The sequence below is a fragment of the Stegostoma tigrinum genome, chromosome 38, assembly GCF_030684315.1.
Source record: "Stegostoma tigrinum isolate sSteTig4 chromosome 38, sSteTig4.hap1, whole genome shotgun sequence".
Classification (NCBI taxonomy): Eukaryota; Metazoa; Chordata; class Chondrichthyes; order Orectolobiformes; family Stegostomatidae; genus Stegostoma; species Stegostoma tigrinum.
The window spans coordinates 24740404-24757893 of NC_081391.1; the positions used below are offsets into that span (position 1 = coordinate 24740404).

The following is a 17490-nucleotide window of genomic DNA, read 5'->3' on the forward strand; positions in this document are numbered from 1 at the left end:
GCCCACTTTGCTAATTGCCCCAGCGCTCTCAGGCTCTGTGCTGGACCCATAGTCACCTCTCTCCCATATGAAAAATAAGAAGGGGAAAAGTAAAGGAAAAGGAAGTGGTGGAAGTGTGTATAGTTACAACATTTAAAAGGCATCTGGATGGGTACATGAATTGGAAGGTTTTAGAGGGATATGGGCCAAATTCTGGCAAATGGGACTAGGTCAGATTGTGGCGTTTGGTTGGTGCAGATGAATTAAACCGAAATGTTTGTTCCCGTGCTGTATGACTCTATAACAAGGTGAAGGCAAGGGAGGGGTGAAAATTGGAAGCAGATTAAGTTTTCCATTAGGAACACCACCAATAGAAGCAGTAAAGATGTGAAGGATGAGACTGGAGTAGAATTAGAACAAAGAATTTTTCACAAATCCCACAAAAATGCAAGCTTCTGTTTGGAGGATGTGAGTGAAGTTAAGGGAGAAGTTGTTCAATGTGAGGTCGAGATCAACACTGGCAAAGGAGAGGGATGGCTAATGGGATTTGGGTCTTTGTTCAAGGGAGAAGCAGAGAGTCCTCAGGCCATCCTGGTGGGAGATGGCGACATGGAGAGACTGGACCTTCATGGTGAAGAGACTAAGGATCAGGAAACTGTTAACGTGATGCAGGAGGGCATTGAGAAAGCTAGCGGCACAGCTGGGAAGGGAATGGGCAAGGGGAGGGAAAGACATTGTTCAAGATAGGAAGGAATAAGCTCAATGGGGGCCAGGTCAGAAATCACACAATCTCAGGGTTATAGTCCAACAGGTTTATTTGGAAACACAAGCTTTCGGAGCCTCAGAGATAGTAGGAACAGCCGATGCTGAAGTCTGAGATAGCAAGGCGTAGAGCTGGATGCACGCAGCAGGTCAAGCAGCATCAGAGGAGCAGGAAAGCTGACGTTTCGGGCCTACATCCTTCTTCAGAAAAAGGGTATATTTCTGAAGGAGGGTCTAGACCTGAAACGTCTGATGCTGCTTGGCCTGCTGTGTTCATCCAGCCCCACACTGCGTTATCTCAGATTCTCCAGCATCTGCAGTTCCAATAATCTCATTCAACCAGGGCTGTCCTGTTTAGGTGGGTTGGGTGTGGAAGTCAATGGGTTGTCAGAGTGACGATGGGGTTGGAAGTCAAGCCAAGGGAGATATTAAGTGGAACTCCTCCTGAGTTTGCAACTGAAGGTAACATATAAACATCTAATGGAGGCGACACAGCTGGAAAATGCAAAAAGCCAGCAAGGGCAATCAGGCCGGTTTTGCAACGCTGATTGGGTAGGGCTCATGCCAATCACCGGGCACGGGGCCGGATCCACATTTCTATTGGATACGGATCTACAGAGTTTTCGTGATCTATCCATCACGATTGGGTAAAGTGGGCGTCAATCTCGTAACCTATGTACTATTGGTCAGACCTAGTTGTCATCAAATATTTCGTAGGCTTCCATTGGTAGGGAGAGCTGTCGATCATGAATCTGGCCTGTTATTGGTCTGTCACCATATCTCCGCCCCGCCGGGCGTAATGGGTGGGCCTAGAGCCGGGACCGTTGATTGACAGTCGGGCCGGATCGAGCGGGAAGGCGGTGAGTGAGTGATTAACGGTCCCCACGGCCATTTAAACCGGAGCTCCATTCCCTTCTGCTTCCTCCCCGCTCTAACCGGAGCCTTTGTCCATCCCGCTCGGGAGGCTTGTATTCGGCTTCTCGACCGAGGCCTTATCGCCCGGGCCTCCTCCCAAAGCCTCGGAGTTTCCCCGCGGTCGCCGGGGGGTAAAGCCGGCCCGAGCCTGAAATCCAGGTCGCTCCCTGGGATCAGTGTTGTGGGCTCTTCTGGTATTTCTGTACCTGGACCCAAAACAAAAATGCACCCTACCCGCTTGAAATGAATTACAAATCCTTTACCAAAATAAAGGCGAGATGACCGTGGAGGGGGTGTGGCATTAATGCCCCTTCAGTCTGTTCAGTAACCCTGTTGCTAGGATCTGAGGGTCCCCTGTGATCAAGTCTGTTGGAATAATCCACTGCTAGATCATGGCCTTGGCTTTCCTGGAATCTCCCAGCAGAAACAAGAGGCCATTCAGGCCATCACAGCTGTGCAGTCCCCTGGGTAGAGCAATTTCTCCAATTGGTTGTACTTTCCCCATCTTTGACCCCCTTTGAGAATAATAGGGACAGCTCTGAACCCCTTACTGCTTACTAAAATTGTATGAGGGGGAGGGTCACTCTGCCCATTGTGTGTCTGTGTTGGATCCTTGAAGGAGCTCTTCTGTTAGTCCCACTTCCCTGCCTTTGTGCCATGCTCGTGCAACTCTTACCAGCTGTTGTGTTTTTATCCAGTTCCTTCTGGAAGTCAGCATCTTTATGATACTGCATTCCTGATCACAATGCTGTCATGTTTCTGATCCTGGCACTGCTATTAATCTGTCCTTTGTTGTCTTCTTTGCTTTGTTAATTATTCATATGGTCCTGGGCCCCCAACACCTGAAATAGTTTGCTCTTTGTGAATTACTTGTTTACAGGTTATTTAAAAATTGCTTGTAACAGATGAATTCTAGAAACCAGTGGATGATGAGATTATGAACAGACTGGACTCAGGAGGGGTCCTGTATCATTGCTGGCTATAATTTCATATTGAGCTGTTTTCTCATTTTTCTTATTGCCATTTCCTTCATTTTTGCCAAACTTGACATTCCATAGAATGCTGTATGTGTTTGAGTGCATCTGTAAATGCGGCATCAAGCTGATGGTTGTGTCAGAGCTGTCTAATGTCTCTTGGATTTCAGGCTGCTTTTCTGTAAGTATGAGTATCCCATTGGAGTTGCCTGTGTACAGCAGGTGATGTGGGATTGACCATAACTGGCCGCTCAGGTAATGCAGCGAGGGATGATTTCCTTGGTCCCAGTTTGGCCAGTAGCATTGAATACAAGGCAGGAGCAGCTTAATGCGAGAATAGTGGGTATACAGCCTGTGATTGAGACAGGGAAATAGGTAAAATATTATACAGTTTTTTGTGAGTGTGGAGTGCACAGGTTGATTCCGAAAAGCAGGAAGCATTAAATTAATACACTCCCCTGATTTGGTTGAAATATTTGGAAGACTTTTTAAATTCACTCATGGGATATGGGTGATGTTGGCAGGCCAGCACTAATTGCCCTTGAGTAAGTGGTGATGCACTGTCTTCCTGAACTGATGCACTAGGTAGACCCACAATGCCATTAGGGAGGGAATTGCAGGATTTTGATCCAGTGACACTGAACTAAAGGCAGTACATTTCCAAGTCAAGACAGTGAGTGATTTGAAAGGAAACTTGCAGGGTATAGTGTTCCTACGTATGTGCTGCCCTTGCCCTTCTAGATGGAAGGGGTCATGGGTTTGGAAGGAACTCTTTAACGATTTTTGACAAATTTCTGCAGTCTGTCTTGTCAATAGTACGTACAACTGCTACTGAGTGTCAATGATGGAGTGACTAAATGTTGTGGAAATGGTGCCAGTCAACTGGATTGCTTTCACCTGGGTGGTGCCAAGCTTTTAGTGTGTTATTGGAGTTATATTAACACAGGTAAATAGGGAATATTCCATCACATTTTTGCCTTATAAAAGTTGGACATCACGAGATGAGTTACTTGCTCCAGTGTTACTGGTTTCTGACTGGCTCTTGTAGGCATTCTTTACATGGCAAGTGCAGTTCAATTCCTGGTCACTGCTAACCAGGGTTGATCCCTTGGTGTGATGGTAATGGTAGAATCAAAGAATAGGATAGAATCCCTACAGTGTGAAAACAGACCCTTCAGCCCAAAAGTCCACACTGACACAAAAAGCATCCCACCCAGACCTATCCCCCTAATCTACACATCCCTGAACACCATGGGCAATTTAACTTGGCCAATCCACCTAACCTGCATATCTTTGGATTATGGGAGGAAACTGGAGCATGCAGAGGAAACCCACACAGACATGGGGAGAATGTGCAAACTCCAGAAAGACAGTCACCCAAGGGTGTAATCGAACCTGGGTCCCTGGTGTTGTGAGGCAGCAGTGCTAACCATTGAGACACTGTTCTGCCCTCAATGGGGTATATGCTAGGCTGAGGTCACAGATTGTGGTGGAATACAATTCTGCTCCTGCTGATAGCCCACAATGCCTCAAGGATGTCGAGTCTTGAGTAGCTGGATTTGTTTGAAGTCTATCCCCTTTAAAATGGTGACAGTGCAACATAATGTAAGATATTATCAATGTAAAGACAGAACTTCACTTCCACAAGGATTGTACGGTGGTCGCTCTTACCTATACCGTCGTGGATGGATGCATCTGCAGCCAGCAGATTGGTAGGGATGAGGCCAAGTATGTTTTTCCCTCTGTTTGAGTCTGTAGCAGGTGGTGAAGGAACCAATCCAGAAGCTACATATGTTGGAACTCAACCATATCAATCGGTAGTCCTGCAGTGGAGACACACTTGGTGGTGGCCATTGAAGTCCCTCACCCAGAATACATTCTGCATTCTTGCCACCTTCTGTTTCCTCCAAGTGCTCCATATGGAAGACCATACATTCTTCAATGAAGGGGGACAGTATGTAGTAATTGACAGGAGGTTTCCTTGCTGATGCTTGACCCGATGGCATACACCTTCATGCTGTTCACAGTCAATGTTGGGATTCAGAGGGAAACGCCCTCCCAACTTTATTCCACAGATGCTGCCACATCTGCTGTGCCTGTCCTGCTGCTGGGACAGGACATATACATGAATGGTGCAAGTGGTGTCTGGTAATAGGCATGATCCCATGAGTGTGACTATGTCAGGTTGTTGCCTGATTTGGATGATAAGGTTAAGGTTGGAGTGCAGTGGCTGTTGTCCCAACTGTTCAGGAAGGTCATTCTACGTTAGTGACCTTTGCAAACTGTGATAAGGTAAATAATCTAATAGTATGTCCTTTGGTGATGCTTAGCTGAACAAATTTGCAGGTTTTATATCATGACTGTGGCATCTTTACTCTGGATGGTAGACACAAGTTTTGTTTTTCATTTTTCGAAGGAGTGTGCCTTTCACTGGTCAAGCTAATGTTTATTGTCCATCCCAAAATAATCTTCTGCAGATAGCCTGCTGATGACTTCTTGAAAACAACTGACCATCTTTGCTATAATAGATGGAAAAAAAGTTCCAAATGCTGGCAATCTGGAATGCAAACAAAGTCCTTGAGGAACTCAGCAGGTCTAGCAGCATCTGTGAAAGGAGAAACAGAGATGATGTTGAGTCCAATGTGATTTTTTTTGGCACTACTAAGTTTCTAAAGCACTTTTTCAGTAGTTATTCAAGTGGCATTTTCAGGCAATGTTTATGGGTACAGTAACAGAACCAAATTGCTACCATAATAATCATGATAATCCGAGTTATTGTGTATTTATTTTGGGTTGAATTTAATGTTTGAGGCAGGGTGTGTGTATCTTGGTAATGAAACCCATGGAGTCAGAGCTGAATGTTTTCAGGGCACTCAATCCAATGTGAGAATGAGGAGCTGGCTGAAAGGCACGCTTTCCACCCAGACATTGACTGGGAGATAGTGGCTCTCCATCCATCACTTGATGCTTGACGACAGCAGCCCACTTGATTGGTACCACGTCCACAAGCATCCACTCTCTCCATCACAGATGTTCAGTAGCAGCGTGTGTACTAACCATAATATGACCTACAGAAATTCACCAGGGCTCCTAAGATGCGCATTCCAAATCCATGACCGCTTCCATCCAGATGGACAAGGGCAACAGATTAACATGCCATCTACAAGCTCCCCTCCAAGTCAGTCACCATCCTGACCTGAAAATACTTCACTGTTCCTTCAATGTCACTGGGTGAAAATCTTGGAATTCCCTCCCTAAAGGCATTATGTTTTTACCTACAGCACATAGATTGCAGCTGTTTAAGAAAGCCTCTCACCACCACCTCCTCCAAGACAACTAGGGATGGATAATAAATGCTAGCCCAGCCAATGATGCCCATCTCTCACGAGAGAATAAACAAAGGTGCAAACTGCAATGAATTTTTGGCTGGAGAACATTACAACGCTTTCTTCAGTTTGGCTATTTGAAGTGTCAATTTTTTTTTTGTGGCTAATTCCATCCCAGTTCACCTGAAGGTGTTGACCTTGGGGCCACTCCAGTTAAGCGTAGATTTTTATTATCAGTGGTATGTTAACTACAGAAGCCATTGTAATTGAACAACAACACATCCTTGCGTGCCCATCTGTTGACCCTGCCCCCCCAATTCACAGCAGTGTTTAGTGGCTATTGATACCCCTGCTAAAGCTCCTGATACTCTCCCTGAACACAAGGCCTTTGAGAACAGGCAAATCTTTAGTTCAGGGCCAGGGATAGTCTTCTCTGTGCAGTTCAGTTGCATGGTGCCATTGCCAACTGGGCATTGGGTAATCTTCTATAAAAGCTCTGGATATGTTGCAGCCTTTAAGTCACTTACTGGTCTGTTTTAAGTGTTTTCTGTGATTATAAGTATACTGTTAAAACCATGAATTTTGCATCGGTTTGAACCATGTTGTTCTCGCTCCAAGGCTTAAGTTGTCTGGATTTTGTAGCTCTTGCCTCCATACAAGAGCAGTGAAAACTGTTCTTTTTTATTTGTTTACTGTTATGATTATGTTTTGTATTAGTGCTTGTTTAGATGTGTTCCCAGGAACAGGTTCCTATGAATTTACTAGCTCCCTTTCGCAGCAGGACGGTAGCCTCTGTTTATTGTGCGCACGTGCTTTTACAAGTTTGGGGTTGGTGAGCTGGGGGTTATGTAAATTCTGGAAGGTGACCTACAGAGCCTGGAGAACAAACAAGATGAATATTGGTGAAAAGAATGGAATTGCTGTTTGCTGATTCATTCAATTTTTCAAAAAAAAAGAGAACTATGAATACAAGGTTTTCAAAATGAGTTTCACTTTTTGGAGCTAGTTCCCCTTTAAGGACTGGAAATTGGCAGTAAAGCTTGCCATATGGACACGATCTTGATAGAGTAATCCCATCTGCTGTCACTGAGTTCTTATAGCTTGGCTATAATGAGTCACCAGGACAGTTCAATCTTGGATAGGACACGCTTGCTCTAAATCTAATCCAGGTTCTCTGCCTTGTTGCTTTCCTGGTATAGTCACGAGTCAGTTATTGAAATCACATCAGAAGGCATTTGTAAACTGCCTGAGACTTTTGGGCTCCAAATCAACCACTGGGTCTGTTTTTCTTATTGGTTTCCATTGGATATTCTCTGCTGTAAGATTCATTGTATACAGGCTAGCTGTCTTTTTGAAAGAGACAGCCAATAAAACACGGTTGTCTGATTCTTTCCCTGTAGCCTGGTGAATATTTCCTTTACAAGTAGAGCAACGGATCTGCTAGACATGAAATCTATGAGTACTGTTCTGTGGAGTTGCTCATGGTGAGCTTGACATTATGCTGGACTGTAGGGTTTTAGTTTGTGCTGCATTTTGAGACTGAAATGTATTCCTGATAAATAGTTCAACATTAGGCTGTAGAAGAGAATCTTTTAACTTTTTGACTGACAGATCAGTTATGAATTTATAAAGATTCTGCAACTGTCATGCTGGAGAGGAAGCCAAAACACACACCTTTTGAAGATTCTCCTGTTTGTGCACATAGAGGCAAGTGCTTCTGCTTCTAACCACAAGAATTATGGTTTAGATTTTAATTTTTCGTTTTGGCTTGCTGCTCTGTGCTGCAGCTATTTAGGAGGTAGGAATGAGACCTGCAGTAGTTGGGTTTGCAAAATACATGATACAGCTGGTATTAGCACAGAGAATAACAAATTAATACGTGAAGTCAATGTAAGAGAGAAAGAAATAAGTCCAAAATGCAGTTAACATGCATGTGCAGCAAACTTTTTTTTTATTAACGACATCTATGAGACCAGGAATATATTGGTTGATCACATATCCGAGTTGCTCAAGAGGTCCACATTAAAAACACACAATGCAATAAAACTTAATGTATATACATCACTTTTTTATACTTTACTATTTAAATGATTTATGCTGTAAATAATGCAACTTTGCCTTAAACTTACCGAAAGGGCCTTCTCGCTTAAACTGTCAACTGATTACTCGGAGATTGCGATAATGCTGTGAGATGCTGGTATCTCACGTATATAATTTTACCAGTTTATTGCGAGTGCTGGTTCATAAGGTACTAGTTAAAACGAAGTGTGCTGTATGTAAGCGCATGGAGTATCATAAATAAGGCCGGGGATTCTGATTGCCATGTGGAAATATGATGCTGTGGTGATAATAAAGTACTGGTTCAAGTTTTGACAGAATGGAGTGCTGTATATTCATAAGTTGTTCAGGAAAGGTAGAAAAGGAAGGAAAAGAGGAAGAGTAGCAGTATTGATTAAGGAGACCATCTCAGTGCTGGCTAAAGCATCTAAGGAGAGAATCATGTTGGCTAAAGCAAAGCAATGAAAAGGGTACAGTTACGTTTCTTGGTGAAATCTATGGACTACTATAAGTGAAAAGGATGTAGAGGAGCAATTCTGCAAGAAAATTAAAGGAAATGTCAATATTATAGAACAGTCATAATGGGGGGACTTAAACAATCCAAATATAGACTGGAATACTGGTAGCGTGAAGGACAGGCATTTCTAGATTGTGTCTAAGAGTTTCCCACAGCAGTATCTGTCCAGTCCAACGAGGGACGATGCGTTTTTGGACCTGGTTCTTGGAAATGAGGTGGATCGAGTGTCATTAGGGGAGCAATTAGGAGACAGTGATCATTGTATTATAAGGTTGGGTAAGACTCTTGCCTATGACATGCTGCAATCCAGTGTGAGAAAATTCAGTTGGTGGAGAACAGACTTCAAGTAGGGCAAGAGCAAAGTTGGGTGTGTTTAACTGGACAAAAGGTTGGTAGGAAAAGCTACCTCCAAAAGCAGATGATTTGAGTATTGTCAAGGTATAGTCCCTCAAATGAGAAAGGTAGGACAAATAAATCCAGAGTGCCCTGGATGACCCATTAGGGGAAAAAAAAGTTTGCTTATGACCGGTTTAAGGCTGTAAATACAATTGAGAACCTAAAGGATTACTGAAGATTTAGAGCGGAGATGAAAAAGCCAGTAGAATAAGCAAAGAGGAATTATAAGAAAAGACTGGATGAAGAATCTTAGCTATGAAGACAGGCTGAGTAAGCTTGAGTTGTTTTCTTTGGATCAGAGAAGGTTGAGGAGGTGGGAGGTGGGGACCTGATTGTGTATAAGATTAAGAGGGGTATGGAGAGAGTGGATAGAAAGCACTTTTAAGGGTCAAAAAAGAGGGCATACATTTTTAAGATGAAAAGCAGGAGGTTTAGCGGAGACACGAGGAAAACACTTTTCACCCAGGGGTGTCAGGGGTCTGGAAGGCACTGCGCGGGAAGGTAGTTGAGGTGGGTAACCTCAAACTTTTTAGAAGTCCTTGGATAAGCACTTGAAGTGTCAACACATTTAAGGCTATGGCCCGAATGCTGGAACGTGCAACTAATATGTTTTTGGTGGTACAGGCTTAATTGACCGAAGGGCTTCTTCTGTACTAGTGATAATGGGATCTAGGGTCTAGGCCCGAGACGTCAGCTTTTGTGCTCCTGAGATGCTGCTTGGCCTGCTGTGTTCATCCAGCTCCACACTTTGTTATCTTGGCTTCTTCTATACTGTATGATTCTATAAACTAGCACCTAACATAAAGGGGAATCCCAAAGTCTTCTATAGGCATTTAAAGAGTGGTTAAAGAAAGAGCAGGGCTGATTAGAGACCAAAAAGGGGATTTACACATGGAGACACAGAGCATGGCAGAGGTGTTAAATGAATATTTTATGTTTGTCTTTACAAAAGAGCAGGATGCTACTGTGGCCCTGATAATGGAGGAGGAAACACTGTCAATAGAGAGGCTCAAAATTAATAAGGAAGACACCTTGGACAGGTTGTTGGTACCTAAAGTTGACAAAGCGCCAGTAGTTCTTGAGACGCATACAAAAATTTTAAAGGAAATGAGGGTAGAAATTCCAGAAGACATGAAAATCAAAGCATCACAGCCTTGTCCAAGAAAGATTGTAATAATACTCCAAGTGGTTATAGAGTCAGTTTAATTTTGGTGATGGGCAAGTTCTAGAAACAATTTATAGTCATGTGGATTAGGAAGAGCCAGCATGCATTTCTAAAGGGGAAATTGTGTTTAACTAACTTGCTGGAGTTTTTAGGTGAGGATACATGGATTTCAAGAAGGCGTTGATATAATGCTACATGACAGATTTGTGAGGAAAGTTTTAGGCCATGGTAAAAAAACAGGCATTAGCAACGTGAATACAGAATTCATGATGGGGAAACAGTGAGTAATTGTCAATGGTTTTTTTTGGGCTGGAGCAGGATATGTAGTGGAGTTTCCCAGGGGTTGGTATTGGGACCCTTCCTTTTCCTGATATTAAGGATCTGGATCTTGGTGTGCAGGGGACTGTTTCAAAGTTAGAAGATAACGCAAAACATGGAAGAATTATAAATTTATATGGAGACAGAGTGGAACTCCAAAAGGGCATTCACATGTTGGTGAAGTGGGCGGATAGGTAGCAGAAAGGATTCATTGCAGAGGAATGTGAGGTAATGCACTTTGGTTAAAAGTAAATTGAAAGACTATAAAAAATAGGGGGTACAATTCTAAATGGGGTGCAAGAGTAGAGGGTATATATTTACACAGATCATCGAAGATAGCAAGCCAAGTGGCGAGCATGGTTAATAAAACATTCAGTATCCTTAGCTTTACTAATGGAGGCATGAGTACAAAAAGCAAGGATTGTGGTGTTGAACTTGTGTAAAACACTTGTTAGACCTCAGCTGGAGGATTGTGTACAGTTGTGAATACCATATTATAGGAAAGATGTACATGCATTGGAGAGTGTGTAGAAGTGATTTACAAGAATGGCTTCAGATATGCGAAACTGCAGTTATGGGAGTAGACTGAAGAAGTTGGGCTGTTTTCGGAGAGGAGGCTGAGAGAAGATTTGAGGTTTTCAAAATCACAAGCGAGTAGGCTGGATTTAGATAGGGTGAAGCTGTTCCTAATTATAAAAGGGACAAGAACAAGAGAATATATATTTGAAACAAGGGTAAAGTGAGGAAGATTGGGTTTTTTTTTATTCAGCAAGGTATTCAGGTATGGCATGTGCTGCCTTGAAATGTGGTGGGGGCTAGTTCATAATGAGGCACTGAGTGATTATTTGGGTAGAAATAGCATGCAGCAGTATGGAGAAAAAGCAGAAGATTGGCACTAGGTAATGATGCTCATTTGAAGAACAGGTGCAAGCCCAATGGGCCAAATTACCACGACCTGCACTGTAACATTCCTGTGATTCTGTGAAATCACCCATGGGTAGGATAACTTTGCTCAGTGCAGGCAAAATCATGATCTTCAAATGAAAACTGCGTACCAACAGGTAATTCACAGCACACCTCAAGGGCACCAGTGTGTGGCCTATTAAAAGCTAGTCCAGTCAGCGACACCCACAACCCACAAATGAATAAAAAAAATTTATGGATAGATATAATTGCATAAAATGTTTTCTTTTTATTTGATCATTTTTAATTCATCCTTTTGAATATTAGTGATTTTTCAGTAACTTGAGGGTAAATGATGAGAAAATAATTGAGAAAACATTGAGCACTTGAGAAGCTGCTGATCTAATTATATAATCATAGGTTTATATTTTACAAATAAGCAGTAGCAATTGTACATGATATTGTATATTTCAGCCAGTAGTACTAAACCCAATAATTTCTATCTTTAAGTATTAACGCTCATTTTAGAATTTAGTGAAATGTTTGCTGTTTTGTTTAACAGTGAAGTTTACGTAAAGGGTCAGGGCTGATTGTGCAGGATGTAACTGAGTTAGAATGAGATGGACGAAGGGCCAAGGCTCATAGTGTAGGAAATCACCAAGGTAGAATGAGAGGGATTTTGAGCAATGCTGAAGTTTTAAAATGTATGTAGATTTTGGGAGGAGTGGAAGGTTAGAGTTGAAGAATTATGTTGTTCTAATGTGCTGGGAGGCTTGAGGAATTGGTGTGAAAGTTTTCATCTAGTAAGGTGACAGGGATACTGGAGTACCAATGGATTTGGGGAACAGGTAATTTTGTTTTTAATTTCAAGATATATCCAGTTTTCACTGGAATTATATGTATGTTGATATTTTTATATGTTGAAGTTTTGAAGTGGTGTGAATGGAAATAAAACCCGAACGAGGTAAGTGTCCGCATGGAATCTGTCAAACCAACCTTTTAACCTATGGTTTTTAATAATGATGAGTTTTTAAACAAAATAGTGAGCGTAGAGGGAGGATAAATAGTGCTTTTGTGGAAATTGAGCGGAATGTTCACTGGAACATGGAGCATTGATCAACTTTATTTTCTTGTTCCAGGTTGTAAGTATGTGGAAATGGTGGAACTGTTGGCAGTGAAGTGTCCAACTAAACGCAACTAGGACAACATGTAGTTAAATTCAAACTGAGGAGGAAGAACACATTTCTGCATAGAAATCGGTAATGGTTTAATACATTACTGCTGAAAGACACCTGTGGGTTGTGACTACTGAATGGTGGCGGGGCAAGAGAGCAGATAAGGAGAGATTAGAGCAGTCACCATGACATCCTCATCTCTTCGAAGACAGATGAAAAACATTGTAAACAATTATTCAGAAGCAGAGATAAAAGTCCGAGAGGCCACGTCAAATGATCCATGGGGTCCCTCGAGCTCATTGATGGCAGAAATCTCTGACCTGACGTACAATGTGGTGGCTTTCTCTGAAATTATGAGCATGATTTGGAAACGCCTCAATGACCATGGAAAGAACTGGCGCCATGTGTATAAGGCACTGATGTTGATGGACTATTTGATTAAGACGGGCTCTGAGCGAGTGGCACAACAGTGCAAAGAAAACGTCTTTGCCATTCAGACGCTGAAGGACTTTCAGTACATCGATCGAGATGGAAGGGACCAAGGTAATCAAATTGCTCTTATTTATAATTTTATTTTTGCTGTTAAATTTGATGCAAGATCCCATAAAGTTGGGGTCATGGAATCCAGAAATGTAATGCTGAGTTTCTGCTGTTGGCCCCTGCCTTTTCTCGGCTAGAGCCAAGATAAATCTACGTTTGTGCAGGTCTGTCAGTTGGCTGCAGTTGTTTCATTAGCATGGTTGGATCAGTAAGGCAGCCTCTTAGTTGTGACAATGTTCATGGTATTCTGGGTGATTAGGTGCTAGATGACAACAGCTGCTGGCACAGCATGGTATTTAGTTTTGGGAGAGGTAAAAAGTATGAGATAGAGAAAGAAGAAAATATACCGACCCCCCCCCCCCCCCCCCGCGCCACCTTCACCCTGGCACGTGTCTGGCTGCACTGAGGAATTCAATGTGATAGTACAACTTTAGTATTAATGTTTGAAGCTCTGTCTTTAGAAACATTCCTAAAGAAGGGTCCAGACCCGAAGTGTCAGCTTTCCTGCTCCTCTGATGCTGCTTGACCTGCTGTGTTCATCCAGCTCTACACCGTGTTATCTCAGATTCTGCAGCATTGGTAGTTCCCACTATCTCTAATTCACTAATGTCCTTTAGAGAAGAAAATTGGCCATCCCTGCCCTGATCTTGCCACATGTGATTCCAGACCCAAGACAATGTGGTTGACTGTCAACTGCTCTTTTGGCAATTTGGGAAGGGCAATAAAGGCTGGCCTAGCTAAAGAAGTCTACATCTTGTGAATTAATTTTGGAAAAAAACTGGAAGCCCTCTGGACTTGAGGGGGTTGCCTCTGTTAAAAGTTCTTTTTTTGGCCTTATTTTTAAAAATACTTTGTCAGGGCCTTGTCTGAGAAGACTAGTGCTTGAGAGTATTTTTTTTGTTCGTTATTAAAAGATCACAGGATCATGATCTTTAAATAACACAGGCAGCATCAGCTTTTTTAGTGGCTTGAGGGAGACTTGATTAATCTCACTGGAATTGTGGCTGGAAGGTGTCAGTAATGGGGGATCAAACCAGTGACCACAGCTGTGTGAAGGGATGTATTACTGCTAAGCTGCTGCTGTTGGGATAGTTTATGGGATTTGTTTAAAAATGAAAATCTAACCCCAATTTTCTTTATTAGTTTAAAACATGAAAGATAGTTTTTAGATAGGGCAGGAACAGGCGTTTTAATTGACAGCTCCATGCCAGCTTCAAAATCTGGATGTGGGTTTGCTCGCTGAGCTGGAAGGTCAGTTTCAGAATCACTTGAGATTGAACATAAGAGTTGGTCGATTTATCAATTAATTTTGAACACTTTCACCATTCTGTAGTCACAAGATGCAATAATAATTAGTTGGTAACTCTACCAGAGTGGTCAGTCTGTTGTCTGTTTCTGTTCTAGACTCAGTGATATGAGGCAGGGTAAAACGCTCAATGAAGGGGAGAGCTTCGGGAGCCAATTCAAACTGACTGCTGAGTTCCACTCCCTACACATGCCCCAAACTGCTTCTTTTCAAAAGAATTCGTTTGGTTTTCATTGGTCTGATGTTAACTATTTCCACCATTTCCTTGGGAATCATCCTTTATACTTGACCCCCCCACTGGCTTCCATACTTTATTTCAGGTTGCTGAGGCCACTAAAATCCATCCAATTAGTCTGAAATCTGTTAACTCAGCACAGATACAGTGTGACTCAGGAATGTTCTAATTTGACTGCCTCCATATTGCTTAGCTAGTGTCTCTACCCTAAAGCCAGTTTAATCAAAACTGGAGATGGCAGACTGATGGATTGATCTTGATCTCTGCAATTCCTGGCGGTAAGGGAATACCTTAGAGATGAATCCTACAACATAAGAAGTCAAGGCCCTTGTTATAACTGTGACGGGAACATTACAAGCCCCACTACTCCACCATTCACAACATAAGTACAAATGTGTTGATTCACTTACCAAAATGACCATTTCATTCCCTTTTGTACAACTAACCAAAATAAAACAGACTTTCACCAGGCTTCATTAATAAACTTGAAGCTATCTGTTTATTATTATACCAATCTTCTTCAAACAAGGTGACAAACACTAGCCTATATCTAAATTATAGTCCAGAATTAGAGCCAAATCCCCTGAACCCCAAGCACGCACGCTCTCACAATCCAAAAGGACAAGTATACCTGAAGAGGAGATTTTGTTTTTCAAAGAAAGCAAAAAAATCCATTTGTCAAGGGTCCAATGACTTGTCACAATTCAGCAAGTTCTCTGTTGACGAAATTGCATTGCTAATACTGTAACTAAAAACTAATGAAAGGTCTTCAATTCAAATCACAACTAAGGTAGTTCAGAGCGCCAGCATTTTAGGATTTGTGAGATGGTCCAAAACACTGATTTCGGAATCTTTATCAGGTTGCCAACAGTTTGGCAGAGTGCGAGACTTGCAGCTCCCGGGGTTTATTACTTTGTGCCACTTCTGGATTTCCGTTTTATAGACCCCAGTTTCAAAGCTAGATCCATAAACCCTATCTCATATCTTCCTCAAAACGTCTTTTCGTCAAAGTCACTTGACTTTCTGAAAGTGACGGGTAACCACAGTGCACGTTAAGCTGGTGATTTAATTTCCAAGAAAGCATGTGGCAAACTCTTTTCAATCCAGAAAATGTCCAGTTCCATGTCATCCAGTTTTTCACATGGTACATACACTTTTATGTTTATTTCCCACACCATTCAAGCTTGTCCCTCTTGTAGTTGAGCTAATCTAACCTAGCATCTAACATATTTTAAACTCCTGTAGTACCTTTGATTCTAAATACGAATGCAGCCTTTAGCCTTCCTGAGCATTAAGATGGATGGCAATGTACTGCTGTTCTTTGTGGCGCTGAGCCGGACACTTCTTGAGTACTATGATCTTCCAGTCGTGCTGTGTCAGCTTTTACATGCACCCAAGCACTGAGATAAGATTCATGGACTAATATTTGACCCAAGGGACTGCTGCTGTGACGTTGCAAAACTTTTGGACTAGATTGTTGGCTGAACTGAGGTGAGGGTTGAATGTGTAACCTTTAAATTTAGAGCTAAGCATACCCAACTGACATTAACACAGTGTGGTTAGGTGGAACTGTTGGTCGCTTTTTAGATGTCTGGTCTGTATGTGCTTCCTGTAGTGTGTCCCAGCTGATGGAGTTTCTTTATAAATGTCTTGTATAAACTGTCCTGAAGCAGATGCTTGTTGCTTTGCATGTTTTAGGAATTAAAGGTTGGGTTCAGTTACACTGATAGGACTTTGTTTGTTTGTTGTGAGAGGCTGAATTTATTTTTATAAGTGCTGTTGTGACCAATGCAGTTGATACTCTCCAAATCAGGTATCAATGTGCGGGAGAAATCAAAACAGCTGATCGCGTTACTCAAGGATGATGAGAGGCTTCGGGTTGAGCGGAGCCATGCGCTGAAGACAAAGGAGCGGATGTCGAGTGTGACAACCGCGGTGGGCAGCAATAACCAAATCATGTTTGGGCGTGGCTCCAGCCATCCAAACCTGTCCACCAGCCAATCAGACGAGTGTGGCAAAGTGGGAGGATCGCCTGCTTCCTACCATGGCTGTAAGTGTTCACATTGCATGTGTTTGTAATTTCCCTGGGCTCCCTTTGCAAGGCTCTTTTACGTATCATTTGGTCCCATGTAGCAAAGTGATGTCCATAAAAGCCATTGATTACTTCTAATGCAATTACAATAACAGCATTACAACCACGTACAGCTCACGATTCATGTATTTTTACTTAATCCCATCATTCAGTAACTAAGAAAGTAAAAGACTCATGACAATCGAACATACTCTGATTTTAGTCTTCTGTCAATAAATGCACAGAATGGTTGCATAGTATATGCCTGTGAAGTACAAATGTGAGCATTAACATGTTGGTCACAGAGTCTGGAAGATACCAGTGTTTTATAGGGTTTCAGTTTGAGTGCAGATTGCATAAATTTGGTTTTTACTTCAAGTATGTGAAGATTTAATAAATGATCCAATAAGCATGTTAAACATGATAAGACAATTACTCAGAATGTTGCAACTGCATACAACCAAACTGGTACAATAATATGGAGTTGTCGATGGGAAACCTTGCTAATATGTCTGGTAGTGTGACGATGTAGGTAGAGAGATAGACTGTACTTGAAATGATGCACTCATCTGTCATACATTTCTGTGTGCAGCAACTTCACCAAAGATCTCCTCCGAGTTGGAGCAGACACGGCCCCAGACTAGCGGTGAGGAGGAACTGCAGCTCCAGTTAGCACTGGCTATGAGTCGTGAAGAGGCTGAGCAGGTACCCAGATGTTGCTAATATTGGGAAAATATAGACAGTGCTGAATTTATGGCAATCTGTGTTTCAAGGTGGTATAGTGATAATGTCTCCAGACAAGCATTCTAGAACCCTAGGCTAATATTCTGGGTTCTGGTTTGAATCTCAC

At 42.3% G+C, this 17490-nt stretch overlaps 1 protein-coding gene across 3 annotated transcripts in view; it reads left to right on the plus strand.

Annotated features, from left to right (window-relative positions):
• Positions 1-1534: 1534 nt before the first annotated feature.
• The window catches only part of LOC125446967 (epsin-2-like), a 38829-nt gene continuing 22873 nt past the window's right edge, over positions 1535-17490 (plus strand). For all 3 annotated transcript variants that reach the window (XM_048521002.2, XM_048521000.2, XM_048521001.2), the window contains exons 1-4: positions 1535-1601; positions 12453-13031; positions 16383-16619; positions 17233-17345. In XM_048521002.2, coding sequence (XP_048376959.2) covers positions 12674-13031; positions 16383-16619; positions 17233-17345 — 708 coding nt within the window. In that variant the 5' untranslated portion in view covers positions 1535-1601; positions 12453-12673. The remainder of the gene's footprint in view (positions 1602-12452; positions 13032-16382; positions 16620-17232; positions 17346-17490) is intronic.